The 15,198-nt window shown below is 40.4% G+C and overlaps 1 protein-coding gene across 5 annotated transcripts in view; it reads right to left on the minus strand.

Moving 5' to 3' along the window:
* slit3 (slit homolog 3 (Drosophila)) overlaps nt 1-15,198 on the minus strand; it is a 170,974-nt gene that overhangs the window by 36,511 nt on the left and 119,265 nt on the right. For all 5 annotated transcript variants that reach the window (XM_088398680.1, XM_088398590.1, XM_088398507.1 and 2 more), the window contains 9 exons: nt 14,856-14,927; nt 13,361-13,432; nt 12,674-12,817; nt 11,879-12,042; nt 9,337-9,487; nt 7,200-7,274; nt 4,142-4,285; nt 2,706-2,849; nt 43-206 (listed from right to left, as the gene is read on the minus strand). In XM_088398680.1, coding sequence (XP_088254806.1) covers nt 43-206; nt 2,706-2,849; nt 4,142-4,285; nt 7,200-7,274; nt 9,337-9,487; nt 11,879-12,042; nt 12,674-12,817; nt 13,361-13,432; nt 14,856-14,927 — 1,130 coding nt within the window. The remainder of the gene's footprint in view (nt 1-42; nt 207-2,705; nt 2,850-4,141; nt 4,286-7,199; nt 7,275-9,336; nt 9,488-11,878; nt 12,043-12,673; nt 12,818-13,360; nt 13,433-14,855; nt 14,928-15,198) is intronic.

The following is a 15,198-nucleotide window of genomic DNA, read 5'->3' on the forward strand; positions in this document are numbered from 1 at the left end:
CCCCCCCCTCCCTAACTCATCAGAGCTAACGTGTGGCCTCACCATCACATGTGAAGTCGGGGTTGGCCACGTCCTGGATGGGGATCTCCTTGAGGAAGGCGGGTCTATGACAGCGAGGGTTTCCACTCACCACTCTGGTCTTCTTCAACCACTGACCCAGCCAGGCCAAGTGACAGTCGCACACGTAAGGGTTGGACAGGAGGTTACTGCAAAAACACATGGAACAAAATTAGCGCATGGGAGGTTATGCTGTGTTCCTACTGTATTGTATAGTTTGGCTTAAAAGATGAAGGACCATGAAGAAATATTTTGCGCTCGTACCCGCAAAAGTCGAATCAACCGGACCCTTCGTCAGTTTTGATTTTAAAAGAAATCTTTGGTGCACTGACCGGACACGACAAAGACTAACGGAAGGGACACCACAAGCAAGCAGGCGAGAGAAAACGTTTCTCAGTTGCTATGAACAGCAGAATTTCAATGTTGACTTTACAACACTGCAAACTACTTAGGCACCAAGGCACATTTAGTCGTAAACACATACATTTAGATGGAAGTGTATGGTGGTGTTGGTGGGCAAGGAGGAGGGGGGGCAAAGAGGGAATAAAAGAGGCCTGGAGAAAAAGGTTATCGTTCATTTTCTATTCATTTTGTGAACTAAATAATATACAGAGAGGCAGAGATAAGCAGACCAGGCGAACCAAACAGCAAAAGAAGCAAAAGAAAAGAAGGTTATCATATTCATCATATTCATTTTGATGAGTTCTCATAGCGTTTTGTTGCCTTTCCGACAGCTCATGTGATATTTACGGTTAGGCATATTAAACCTGAGGGAGGAGGGAGGGAGAAGAACGGTTTTGGCAGCTGGCATCTCCTGAGACAAAAGTTCATCTTGAAAAATGAATGATGGGTCAGCTCAACTGTTTCGCACTAGCTCAGTTTGCTCTGCCGCTTCGGGGAAATTTGTTACCATGGCTACAGTAATACAGTAAACAAGCCACTGAGTTTTTTTGAACATTGTCGTGTTGAAAAATGTATTGTTATTGTTGATGATAACTCTGCTAGACACGAGACGTCTGTTGCTTCTAAACAACTACCTCTAATCTTCGCTCTTCAATGTTGCTGCCTAGTTTTAATGCACAAATTATATATTACTTTACAAGCAAAGGGCATTTGAAAACAAAAGTTGAATCAACATATATAAGAAAAGTATTTACAAGCATACGCTCCTTTACGTCCGACTGTTTTTTTTAAAGTTATATTTTAAGGCAAACACACCAGAAGAAGCAGCACAATGCCCATTTGGTTGAAGCAAATCTAATTATTTCAATATTGGATATTTTAATTAAGTAGATTGTAAAATGCAATTTTCTTTATTAAAAAATAAACACCTTTTCAAATTTTATGGGCCTGGACAGGATCAATCGCATTTCCATTTATTTTCAACAGACTTTTAAATTCTGGTTACGACAATTCAGCACTACGCTTAATATTGCATTACGGGCCGCAATGCTAAAGTTGCAGCTAGATCTTAGGAGGGCCACTGATTTCTTCATTTCCTCAACTGAATTGACTACCATGTGTGGCGCCCCGACCTCAGCAAAATCACTTCCTTCCCCTTTTTGACGTGTTAATCTTTTAATTAAAATTACACACTCTACTGGGAAACAAGGCGTTAAAGGGGTGTGTGGGTTGGTGGCGAGGAAGTTTCAAAATAATAATAAAAAAGATACATAGAAGCAGATAAGGAAATGATAAGGAAATGAGCAAACAGGCCTTCCACAACAATTGCCCTCAATTCTTTCATGGCACACAATACGTGCCAATTAAATATGAACACGTTTGACGTAATGCTATGCTCAAAAAAGACGATCATTATTCTGCTGTTGCAGCCGTTCTCCAGAAAACTGTACAGCTCAAGTTTATGCAGCAATGGGTATTTGTCCAACCTCCCTGTCAAAACTTGAGTCCAAAATAGAATGAGGTAGAACCTTGAATTGAAATTGACAGCTATATGAGCTTCTGTTGTTTTGAGGGCAAGACTTTTATAGTGTGGTATGTGTTCACAGTAAGAAATAAAGATCAACTTGTGAGCTTTTACCGCACTGATGTTATTTACGACCTTCACGTGTACAGTAGGTGGTCAGAAGATGGAGGACAAGAGGTAATGGCATCTTATTCGCTCCCTCATAATCGCAACGGGGAACATGGCTCGCCATGAGATACAATTACATGAAAATAGCTCAGGAAATAAATGTCCATACATTTTAAGTTATTGCTAAGATGACAGTGTCAATAATCTCAGTTTCTTGGACCTACAAAATAGACAACGTTGACAAAGCACTACAATCATGCACACCAAATGATTGACCGTCTGGGGGAAAAAAACAACAATAAAACTTTTTTCAAATCATAAAACAGTTTGAAGGTGTCTTAAGAAACGCTGACAGCCCAGTGATTGCCAACATTATTTTTTATTTGCCACAAACCATCTAATGTTGTAATATTTGATCACCTGTCTATGTCGGGGATGTGTAGTGACATGCAGAGCAGAGCAATTAAATGCTCTCACTCGATGGCAGACGTTACAAATCACGTGCATATCCACTTTTGTGACATTTTCATACAATGTTTGAAGATAAAAAGATAAAATATCTACTTGTGACACTGCCTTAAGCGATGAGAGGATAAAAACAAACATGACTCACATTGTCGAGAGGGAGTGTAGGGTGGCAAAGGCTCCCGGGGCGATGCTGGAGATCCGGTTGTCATACAGCGACAGCAGACGCACTGAGCTCAGGCCCGTGAATGTCGTGTTGTCAATGCAGCTGATCTGGTTGCTCCGCAACATTCTGGAACACGGGTAATAAATCATAAAAATAAATCTCAACTGTCAATTTGACATGAATAACAACTTGGCTAATGGGGGGGGGGGGGGGGGGGGTGTAATTTGTTGGGAAAATATTTGCACTGGAAGATTATTACTTCCACTCATGCATTATGAAGTATTTATAGAAACACACGGCTGTCAGGCTGTAGTTACAAAGACAATACTTGGATTAATATAGTATATGACAGGGGTTGCCTGTCAAACACTAAATTAATGCTCTACATTCACATGTTTATACTCCTATCTCAAAATCAAACATCAAATTTTAAACCAGTCTATGTCAAAAGAGCTTTATGTGTGTCTTGGCAACAAAACATCTACTTTGAGTGGATTAAATAGCATTATACGATCTGACTGGTCCCTTAAGGACAACCACATGGAGTCTGTCCCGTGATATCAGCTGCGGTCGTCTTGGAAGTCACGTGGGTTAGGGCTAATCAAGTTAGTTAGCAAACTGCGGGGAGGCTAACCGAGTTAGCTTGGCTAATACTGTAACACGGAGACGCTTAACATGAGACAGAGACGGTTTTGATGCCATTAGAGAGTCATTAGCCCGTATATATATATGATAGCATTAGCTTGTCATTACTGTGGATGTACAGGCGACATTAGCTTGGCTCATGATTCTGTGCGCTATCATGTAACCCCCTAATTGGATGCTAGCCAGTGGGTGGTTAAATGAGGCTGTCATTAGCTTTGATTTCAGGGTGGGTGAATAAACAGCCCCACAGTATCAGTTACTAACACAAATCAAAACGGCATTTAGGCTATAAAAGCCAACAATTAATGCACATTTTAATAGCATCCTGTGCTGGAGCTTGGATTCCAGAACATTTTCTTTCTCAGTGCTGCATAAAAACGTCCAATCCTCCTTCAAATGTTGCATGTTTATCATGTTTACGAGCATTCTTCCACCATATTGGTGCACACACATCAACCAAGTTATAACTAATGTGTTCCATTCTTGTTTCCGAATCCAGAATTGTTCGCATTTTATGTGGGTTAGGAACCGAACCGTGCCGCGAATAGCGAAAACCTGTGAATAATTAGCACGGGATTTACTATGAATACTGTTGTAATGATAGTAATTGTTTGATTATATATCCAATAGATGCCACAAAATGGTGCCAAAGCACTACTTTTGTCTCAATGAAGATCCTCAACCTACTTCGACATAATGTCTTAGCCTGAGGATATAAATAAAAATATGCTGATATGCTGGGGGGGGGGGGGGGGGGGGGGGGGTACACTTACAGAGTTTTCAGTCCAGTGAGGCCTCTGAACATTCGTCCCTGCAGACCCGTGAGCTTGTTGCCAGTCAGGAGAAGTTCCAGAACCCCAGACGCTCCATCGAAAGATCCTTCGCGGATTTCCCGCAGCTTGTTATTGCTCAGGTTGCTGCAACAAAGAAGTCACCATGAACAAATGTATCTTAAAAATGACACATCAATGACTAGACTGCTGACAGTGTGAGTTTAAAAACAGAAAAGAATAATCACGTAACACCAAAATCATCTGCCAATAAAAAAAAAATGACACCATAGCTTAATACTATACTGTGCAGAAAAATGTATGAATGAACAAAAAATTTAATCAAGAATTATAATGAATGAATGAACAAAAAAATAATCAAGAATTATATACAGATTGTATTTTTACTCATGGGTGGAGCACTTCTTTAAGATGAGGAATTCCATTAAGGACAAAGTCAATTCTTATTACACTTCTCGTATTGGACTCATCAGATTGCACAGATGTACCTCCTGTTGCATCTCGACAACCTGACGATTTCCTGTTGCGTTCTCACTATCATCTGACAGGTAACGACAATCTATCTCCCCGCAAAAATTAAAAATGAAAAGCCGCAGAGACAATAAGTCCAGATGATGTCTATCACAACCCGTGCGGATCTTCAGGGAAACCCGCGGGAGCTGCTTCTTATCGGCGCCGTGGGAGTGGAAGAGGATGAAGAACAGGCGGAAGGAATTGAGAGGAGCAAAATGGAAATGAGAGCGGAGCCAATCTGTATTGTTGGCGACACTGCTAGATGGTTAGCAATTTCCTCTCCAATAAATCAACTTATTTTTTTTTTCCCTTTCAACCCAACCCAGCTCCATCATAACACACACGCACGCACGCATGCACGCACGCACGTTGTAGATAAAGCGCAGTTGTAAATCTGAATCGAAGGCCAAGCCTCTATTTCCGCTTGATATTGGCTTCCTCCTCTCCATCTCTTCCTGGCTTGTTTTCCGCCTCTCGTCAAATTTCCTCTTCCCGAACTTTTTTGCTTCCGCCTATTCTGTCCCCATTTTCCTCCTCGTGTTCTCTCCCAAGCACATATTTTGCCGTTCGACTATACTCCAATGCTAACCCACCAGGCAGGGCAATACGTACATACAGTGTAAAATCCATGTCTTTGCGGTTGGCGGACATAATGAGCAGTTAGTCTCTCCCCTGTATGTGGCCAAATCCTATATGTCGCTTGGGAGAGCATAATGTGATGGAAAGCAAATACTTGCTCTTATTCTCTTAGAAAAAAAGCACATTTTTGTCTGCCATTCCTCCTTGTTACAATTTGCATAGTGTAATGAAGTCTCGCCATAAGATTCATCATAAAGTCCCTCACCAAGTGTATACACTGAGGATGCTGTTCACTTGGCAATCTGGTAGGATTTCATACAAATACCACTGCGCCATTGAAATGGATCTAATCTATATTTGATTGGTAATGATTTTGTCTGATTCTAAGGACTTTAAACAAGCTTAAAAAGATGTAAACGATATACAGTTGTGAAATAATTTTCATTCGCCACAACCACAAAAATGAATATATGTACAGTGATACCTTGACATACAGGTTTAATTTGTTCCGGAACCTCACTGGTACACTGAAACATTCATTTGTAATGTGTTTTCCAATAAAGAAAATAGCTCTCCTTAATAATGTACTTTGGAAAACCAGACTGCAATAATTAAATTGAATATATGAATGAAATAATTGACCACTTGGGGTAGAATATAACAGTTGCTCAGGCAAAGGAAAAGAGTTTCACAACTGATATTACTGCTAAGCTGCAGAGGATAAATACCTGTCTGCCTGTGAATACTTTTATATTGTCTGTCTACATGTGTTGCTGCAGTGTGTATGGTCAAACACTACTTAAAGCCTTATAGCACTACTACGATAGATTTGTTAGCCGGTCTATGGTGTTTCCCATCCCATATGTCTCCTCAGTATAGAGTAACACGGGCGGAACAATTGTTGAAACGGCCGACAGGGAACAGCCACCTAATTTACATAATAATGAGCCGTCCTCTGAACTAGACAGATAACATTGCTCCGTGCGTCTGCGGCTGCCTTAACAAACATATATAGAGCAAGTTGCGGGGACCTCGAGAATTATCACACTGCTGCCATTGCACGCATCAAGGCGTGAACCGACAAGAGAAGGAAAATAGTCGTCTATTGTGCAATAGGTAAGGCCTTCTCTACTGTCAGATAAAAGCAGAAATGCATAGTTTTTGACAACCACAATTTATCATCGGGCGTCATCATTCAGTTAAGGAAAAAATGACCTGGACTTCTTATGTTAGGTTACGTACAAAGCGTCTCTGATTTTTATGGTCGTTTATTGATCAAGGTAATGGATAGGTAAGGTAGAATAGTAATATTATAGTATAGTATTATAATAAGGTGATAATATTTGTAAAAATGCACATTATCTACCAAATTGTGTGAGAGGAGATGCCATATAGCTGGGAGCGCAATAGCAACAGTAGCTAGTTACTGTAGCAATGCAGGGGCTAGTATCTTGCAACTGTTTAATGGTAGCAAATTTGAGACCATGTTCTGGTGTAAACTAGGTGGAATATAAACTAGGTAGAATATAATAGATGGATTATGTCAGATATAGTTCAAAAAAGCCATTTGTTTCAATAATTGTAGCAGAGATTTTACACGACAAAGCCATTTCTTTGGAAGGTGAATTTTTTTTTTTATCTCTCTTTTTAAAAAATAAGTCATACTATTATTTGTCATCGGAATGGGAGATTTGACTTTCCAAAGCGGACCTCAAACCAACATGGACAAGACTTAATAAAACCGTCAAAAAATGTCAGGGTTTAAAACTGCAGACCTGCACAAAGTGTGAATGGCTCCAACTAAAAAACACCAACAAAAGGCTTGGTGGATCTGCACCGAAGTGGTCAACCAATCGTCCTTGGCCTGAAAGATTTCCTCTCGTGATGAGAGGATCTCACCTCGTGACGAGAGGTGAAAAAACGTTCCATTACATTGAAGCATACGTACATTTTCCTCATGTTCGGAAGCTTCTTGAACATCCCCGTCGCCTCCAGTACAGCAATCTCGTTGTCGTTCAGCCGCCTGCGCAAAAAGACCATTTGAGTTGGTCAGATGTCACAAAGACCATCTTTCAAAGTCAACAGTCTTAAAAAAGAGGTTAAAAGGCCTTTAGTGACTCCTCAAATGTTAAGCCGAAGCGGGGTTGCTAATTTAGAGCCGAGGGTGAAAAAAAGACCAGACGAGACAACAATGAATCATTTCTATGGGGTCATGAATACCGACAATGCGCCAAAGAGACATCTGTTGTATTGAAGCTATTCTTAGAAAAAGGCTATTAAAACAATCAACTTTATGCCTGCTTGTCTGTTCAGTTTGCTATTTGACACAACCTAGGTCATAATTTGCTGCATATAGGCATGAAAGGCAACTTAATCACACTATAAACTGTGCGAGTGTTTTTAGAGAAAATATTCTCACCAATAAATTCTTTAATGTTACAGCAGGTGCAAAGAAAAAAACGACAATTATATTTTAAGAAGGTAGGTTATAGGGGCCATTGGTTTTTGTGGATGAATGTTTTAAGAGTGAAGTCATTTTACGGAAAAGCATGTGTGTGAATGATGGATGTGTGTGAAATTTCCAAGATGCATTGATTTAGAGGAGACGATATTTTATAGATGATTCCAGTGGCATGAGCTTCATTTTCCTGTGATAAATGATACAGGCACGAATCGTTAACATTTTCTGGCCAATACGAAGATAACGGTGAAATGTTTAGTCATCTTTTTGTCAAATTTGAGTTTCAAAACTTTGTAACATCTTTGGGAAAGCTTGCCACATAGAAAACAAACGTTACATGATGATATTTTTAAATTACCGCCAGCTAAAATTCAGGGAAAATCCTGTTTTGTTTATATACATATAAACCGCACTGGACGTAACATGTTTAAGCAACGCTTTCCCGCCACCAAAGTCTGTTTTCTCCATCAAGTCCACCATTTGGCAATTTGGCATTCATTTGACTTCATCTTCTGTTTATGTAGATCATGTTATTTATTCATATATGTATGACTTTCACATTGTTTCCTCCATTTGGCAAATTCCTCTTTTCAAATGTATAAGAGAAAATTTCCTCTGCTTGAGATGATTCATCACGATATTTGTGAAGAGGTCCTTGCATCCAAATGATGGAGACAACACTGTGGTTAAGGTTCTTTGTATTCGCAATTGTATTCTCGGACCAGCAGGGGTGTTCTTCTCCAAACTTTTCTTGGCTTTTGTTTGATATTGCGCATCTTTTTGTTTCTCAACATCACTGCGCTTTGTGGCAACCCGTTGTTCCCTTTATGCGTAGCTCTAAGGACTCGACTTCATCACATATTGCATCGATGTGCTTACATTTCATGTCATTCTTTATGTTGAACGGCTCTGCTGAATACTGAGCGGGGCGCCGTCTTATTATAATAATCCCCTATCAGCCCCCAGTAGAAGCTGAACACAGAGCCACAATACTTTAAGCCTGCTCACAATGTAATCAGGATCTCCCTGTTGCATATTGCTCTCTATGCGCCATCCCATTTATCACTGCTAAAAAAGAATATAAGGGACTGTTCAGTATGCTAGTGTGAGACTTGCCGGATGTCACGATGGCTCCTTTGGGTTCTTGTACCGAGATGGAACACATCAATGAGAACCTTTTTTTTTTTTATATTCGTTTTTTTTTTTTTTTTTTTAAACATGGGAGCTAAAACCAAAATATGAAAAGGGAAGATAGCAGCACGGCAAGATTAAGAGAGTTTTGTATTGACTTATTCCTACAGGTTATGTGAGGTGTGCTGTGGAAATTTAATATCATGTAAAGTGAATTCAGAGACTTGCTTTTAAATTAAGTGGAACCTTGATATAATGGACAGTAAAAAGTCCACTCAAAAGGGTCCTTAGTACAGTGCTTTCAAAATCAATTCACCAATCTATCATTATAGACCAACCGACCAATCTTTCTCCTCGACATCGCCAACTACAGGCTTGGCATGCATACTAAATTTTCAATCATTATAGACGTTTATCGTTTGCATGCCGTACATTGTTTTGCAAATGCAAAAATACACTTAGATTCAACAAAATCTTTTGTGCAACTACTTACAGGTCAGTAGTGTGTTCCGGGATATGCGAGGGAACGCGGGTCAGTTTCAGGTTGGAGCAGTCCACCATGGTGCCCTCGCAGCGGCATTTGTCGGGACAAACAAGGTCCTGGAAACACTCGCCGCTCAGTCGGCTGCGATAGTCTTCTTGACCTGTCGACAAGTGAGCGGCAAAAAGTGACTCAGGGAAAAAAAAAGGCAGGTTCAAATTACTGACAGTTTAAGTGCACAGATTTGCTTGGTTTTACCAGCTTTGCAGTCCTCCATATGTTTATTTATTTCCTTGGAAATTTTACATTTGTATAAAATGCATAACAACCTGCACATTTCAATGTTCTTGTCTATCAGCATGGTAACATTACCTCCTCTCATGAGCAAAATATTTTTTAATAAAGTCTCTGGGGTGCCACAAAATTATTGTTAGGGAAAAAGTAAGGAAAGCAGTTAAAGAGTTACTTTTTTTTTTAAGCGAAAACAGAAAGCTCATTAGTTGTTCCTTTAGTGGCAATAGAAAAGGGTTTGGAGGTTTTAAAAGGGGCGCTGGGATGAGCCATGCTAGCCCTGAAGCGCTGCCGTATGACCATTTTGAAGCAGGAGCAGGTGTGTGGCGGATCTGAAATCTCAGTGGACATGTCGCGCAATAATTAACAGCACAAAGTGGCAATCCTCTTGTTTATTACTTATTTTTAAACGTTCCCATCTCAAGCCAGTTTTATATAAGATTGTCATTACTTATTTTAACAGTACACAGTGCAGTCATCTAAAACACCTTCTTATTAATTGACGCCAACATTTTCTCATTTTTGTTCTTGATTAGAAAAAGAAAATGATGCTTCCTAATGCATACTAAAAAAAGTACAAGTTTAAAACAACGAATGCTTAAGTATGATTATTTTCCATTGCAAAGCTCTGGTCTGGTTTTAGTTCTTGAATTTTCTTAATGGGAAATTCACTACACACCACTTTGAGTACGTCAGGCAATCACACTGACAAACAATGGAATGGGCAAAACAACATTTTCCCACCTGTAATAAGATCCTCAATTGAAGGTTATAATGACTAAAAGTCCCTGTAAAGTGAAAAAAAAAAATCCTCTAAATTTGACACACCACAACTCTCCCAAATTTGAATGATGAAAAACCTTTAGTGTTCGAAAAAAAAAAAAAACCTTGGAAAATGGATGCTATTTCATCTTGCATTTTTCTCGCAACATTGTGCAATGATGCTTGAGCTGCAAGCCTTTTCATGCTCTCAAGAAGGCACGGCAGCAGAACGCCCTGGTCCACTCTCAATTCTGCACCTTTGCGACATGCTCGCTCATTGTCGACAACGAGGCTCTCTAAAGCAGCTCTGCCAGCAAACTATCCAAAGTGAAGATGCATTTGCGGGGTGTAAACATCTCGCAACTGCACAGGATAACCGCTCATGTGAATGGTCAAACAAATATTGCATACTGTGCCTTGGGATATTAAATATATATATTTATGTACTAGTATCTGGTTTTGTAAAGCATCATGCAGTGCAAAAGGGGCAATCATGTCAGACCTTCATATATAACGTGTTTTATTGCAACATTGATCATCAGTTAAGGTTCCGAGTCACTTAATCGGCCAGTAGACGCAGGCGAGCGTGTGCCGGGCGGTCCCTGGCGCTTGACGGAACCATGTGATGCCACAGCAGGCGGGGCCACATGGTTAGATCAAGCACAAGAGACAGCTGCACGAGCCAATCAGAGTGCAGGTCCACACAGGAGGCAGGGCATGGAGGGGAAGAGGGGCAAGGGGGGCAAACAGAGAGTGGGAAGAGAGGATGGTGGGAAGGTCCAGAATCGTCCAGGGAGGAAGAGGAGGTGCAAGGAGAGGGCAGCCAGAACCAGTTTGAGGAGTAACCATAGGCTCCAATGTTATTATTCTAAATGAGTGGTACCACCTAAAAAACTCATGGCTCTCCGAGTACCACCATCCTGACCAAAAAGCAGCATTGGAGTAGTGTTCATTAAAAACAACAGAGTTTTAGTCCTAAAAATATTATTGTACGTCACTGTAACACAGTTTGGAATTCCACACTCAATTGTGCTCGAATAGGACCGTAACAATCATGACTGGGGCAAACGTTCTATATTTAAAACATAATAGTATGTACGTACAAGTGAAAAATTATGTGATTTAACATGTAGAAAAGTCCAAAGAATAAAATAAAAAACAATAATGTGGCAGAAGCCAATTAGATTAAAAAAAAATTAATCTTCGCAAAATAGTTTCCATGTTAGATCAACTATTAGGAAAATTATGTGTTACCTGTTGTTGTGAACTATCTGGATTGGCTGTTAATCGAGCAAAACAACATGATCCCATAGCTTTGCTAACGTTGCAGACCGAGTGGGGAAAAAAATGCTGAACTAAGAAACTTACAAAATCTCCTGATCAATCAAGTAAATTACAAAAGCCCGCCTTGAACTACTATTGCAACATATTTGTACGTTATTACTTTCCACCACGGTGTATAGGTCATGCTTTTGTTGTTGCTATCATTGTATGCGCTTACCTGTGCAACGAAACTTCTTGCCCTTGACTTGGCTGATGCGCTTGTTGGCCAGCCTTCTTGGGTGGCTGCAGCGCGCCCCGCTGGTCTCGATGGGGTTGTCGAATAGAAAGTCGGCAAGCCATTTCAGGTGACAGTCGCACATAAAGGGATTCTGAGCCAGATGACTGTAGTGGAGAGAATGCATTTGTCACCATCTGCTTTGTAACTGCTTTAGCCAAGTGCCAGGACTAGAGGTACAAAAGCCAATGCTGGAACATTCTAATAGAAAACAAATTCATGCGTTGACTTCATTAGATGTACCTGCATCTGAGAAATTGCTCAACAGCTATTTTGACGAGACGTAGCTCGTTGCTCAATGTTCAGTCCTGGTTCTGCTTGAATTCTACATCTTTTTTATTTTTTAGACAATAATAGTGACAGGGTAGACAAGACCCTTAACTGGTTCCTATACTATTTATCGAATAGGTATTTAATCTGCAGATGATTTTCAGAGTTTGTCAAGCATTCCTATGGTGTTCCTCAAGGATCAATCTTATGGCCCATCCTTTTTGAGCTCAGCAGTTGAAATGATGCATAAGTAAATCAAATGTATTTAACAGGTAATTAAAAATACACGTGTCTGAAGAAGTGTACTTTTTTGAAAATGGCTAGATTTTTATCCACATTTTGCATGATCAAATCAAAACTTGCTGTGTCCAAATGTAAGTTGTCCACCGCTGACAAAACAAAATGGGGAGGGTGGCTAGTCACAATTTGAGGTGTGTTTTGTTAAAACATGAGTTTGTAAGCACTTACAGAGTTTTGATGGATCGCAGTGGTGTGAAAAGTCCTTTACTGATGGTTTGTAACTTGTTATCATACAGTGACAGCAGGTTGAGATTGTGCAAGTCCTGGAAGGTGTTGACGCGGAGACAGTTGATCTTGTTGGCGTTCAGGAGGCTGAAAGAAGAATTTATGGATTTAAAGATTCAAGTACATTCATGCTTGCTGAGGATTCAGATTTTTTTTTGAAAAGCATTGTTAGGCTGTTCAAGCAAGGTAGTAGATAGAATAACGGGCGATATAACCTTAGTTTCCACCAATGATCACACCTGAATGTGCAGAAAAATTACCGTCTGGATCGGCTCATTCTCATTGTCTTTGCTTGACTTCACTTTATGGGGGAAAAGCCCCAGAACATTAGCAGTTTCTGCTGAAGGACTGCAGCGTTTGCAAGGACCATATGTCACATTTATATTGAATTATTTATTTGGACCAGGTCCTGCAACTGTGCTGCAGTTTTGAATGTCACCCCCGCTTGAATTTGTTGGAAACACACTTGTGTTCTTTTGTCAAACTATTATTAATATTGTTCAATGTTGATACACACAATGGAGTACAGACGTAAAGATATTTTCAATGTCTATTTTTTTCTGATTCAAAGTCAGTTTTATCCCATAATCTTTGTATTTGTGTACCCTTTATACAGATTAGAGTACTTACAGTAGCTGCAGGGACACCAGGCCATCAAACAATCCTTTCGGTAGCTCAGTGATCTTGTTGCCATACAGGACCCTGCATGGGACAGTTATCAATGATGCAATTTAGGCGATAATGTAAAAGTACATTCATTATTCGTCTGCGGTTTTGCTTCTGGAACTATGTATATTGAACTTTAAAAAGCAATTGATTAACATGTTGTTGAATTAAAAATGCAATGCAGTGTACGTTAAGGATATTACATTATAGGTCATAATAGGCAGTGTCAATTAAAAATAAGCATTATTATATTAATAAAAGCAGGTTTAAAGACCTAGATTGTCTTAAAAATATTTAATATTTTCTCTCTGCGGCCATTGTTTTATCTCCTTTGATGATCCAAATCTGAGGTTGATGTAGCGTGCTCTAATCCTGCCGCACACGCGACCATTCACACCACTCGAGTGATTTCAATTTTTGTCCCATCACGCCTCAGCTCGCCTCCACTGACAGAGGCCACGTCTTAATGTCTGAGAATGTGTGTGTGTGTGTGTGTGTGTGTGTGTGTGTGTGTGTGTGTGTGTGTGTGTATGTGTGTGCGTGTGTGTGTGTGTGTGTGTGTGTATGTGTGTGCGTGCGTCACTCGAAACACCCAGCAGAGGATTCACCTTGCCTGCCCTTTCTCGTCCGTCTGTCCGTCTCGTTTTCACGCTGCAGATTGATTCAAATTAAACTGTCCTTCATGTTCTTATCGCACTCGGCCCTCTTAGAGACACGCAAACAACACACACGCTAGGTGATTACACGCACAAACTGAGCCACACAAATCAATGTGTGTGTCCTTTCCCCTTTGGGTGTCAGCCACAATATTTGGATTTGTTAAATGAGTGAAAATACAATTATATCGCCGCATGACGGGCTGCACATTTGGTACTGTCTACTGTGGTACTAATCCACCTTTTAATACCAGCACTATCACAAATTAACAGAAAATGTAACAAATGTAAAATAAAAAGTAAACTACAACGTGAATCTGTGTGTAACAGCCCACTCCAGAGTTTATATTTGAAGGTAGATGCCAAAAGAAAAAGCATTTTTCAAATTTAAATTATTTTTCTACTGACCAAGTCTACGGCCTGACTGAATGAAGGTCCTCACCTCGTATCAACATATCTCCATGGAACCAAGACGTGCGCACACGAGTGCTGAATGCTAAAGATGTGTTTTGCTAGTCAACCTTGGCTTGCTCTAACCAACCAATCAGAGGACTAATTGATTCTGACGTCATTGTGGACCAGCTCGCTGGCCCTTTGGGGAAAATTTGAAATAAAAAAAAAAAATCCACCATGGAGCAGCCAATAGATTTGCCATAAAATGAAGACTGCGGATGTTTAGAAATTTCAAATAATAATCACATAACAAATGCTATAATTCATATTGTAAATGTAGATTAGTGCTTCTGATCGTGCTTGGGTCATCAGTGAAGTCCTTACTGGCATGTGCGTGCCGGAACACTTACAGGGAGGTGAGCGAGCGGAGGCCACTGAAGGCATCGGCGGCGATGTCGGAAATTTGGTTCTTACTCAAGTCTCTGTGGAAGGAGAAGGAGGGGGACAGTTAGTGCATTAGTGATACAGATGTCCTAGAACTGTCGCCGACAGCATACATCAGCAGAGGTCAAGGGAAGGCGCCTCGGTAAGGAGAAAACGAGAAAAGTAGGTGTAAGTAAATGAGCTGGCGGATGATGGACAGGCAGATGGGATGAAATGCGACGGCCGTGATGCAGAGAGAGAAAAAGAGCGAGAGGAAAAGCCCACGCGGTGGCATGTTTAGTGCACGTCCATGTCGTTCACGTCCATGAA

The sequence above is a fragment of the Syngnathus floridae genome, chromosome 1, assembly GCF_059516105.1.
Source record: "Syngnathus floridae isolate MCC-2025c chromosome 1, RoL_Sflo_1.0, whole genome shotgun sequence".
Classification (NCBI taxonomy): Eukaryota; Metazoa; Chordata; class Actinopteri; order Syngnathiformes; family Syngnathidae; genus Syngnathus; species Syngnathus floridae.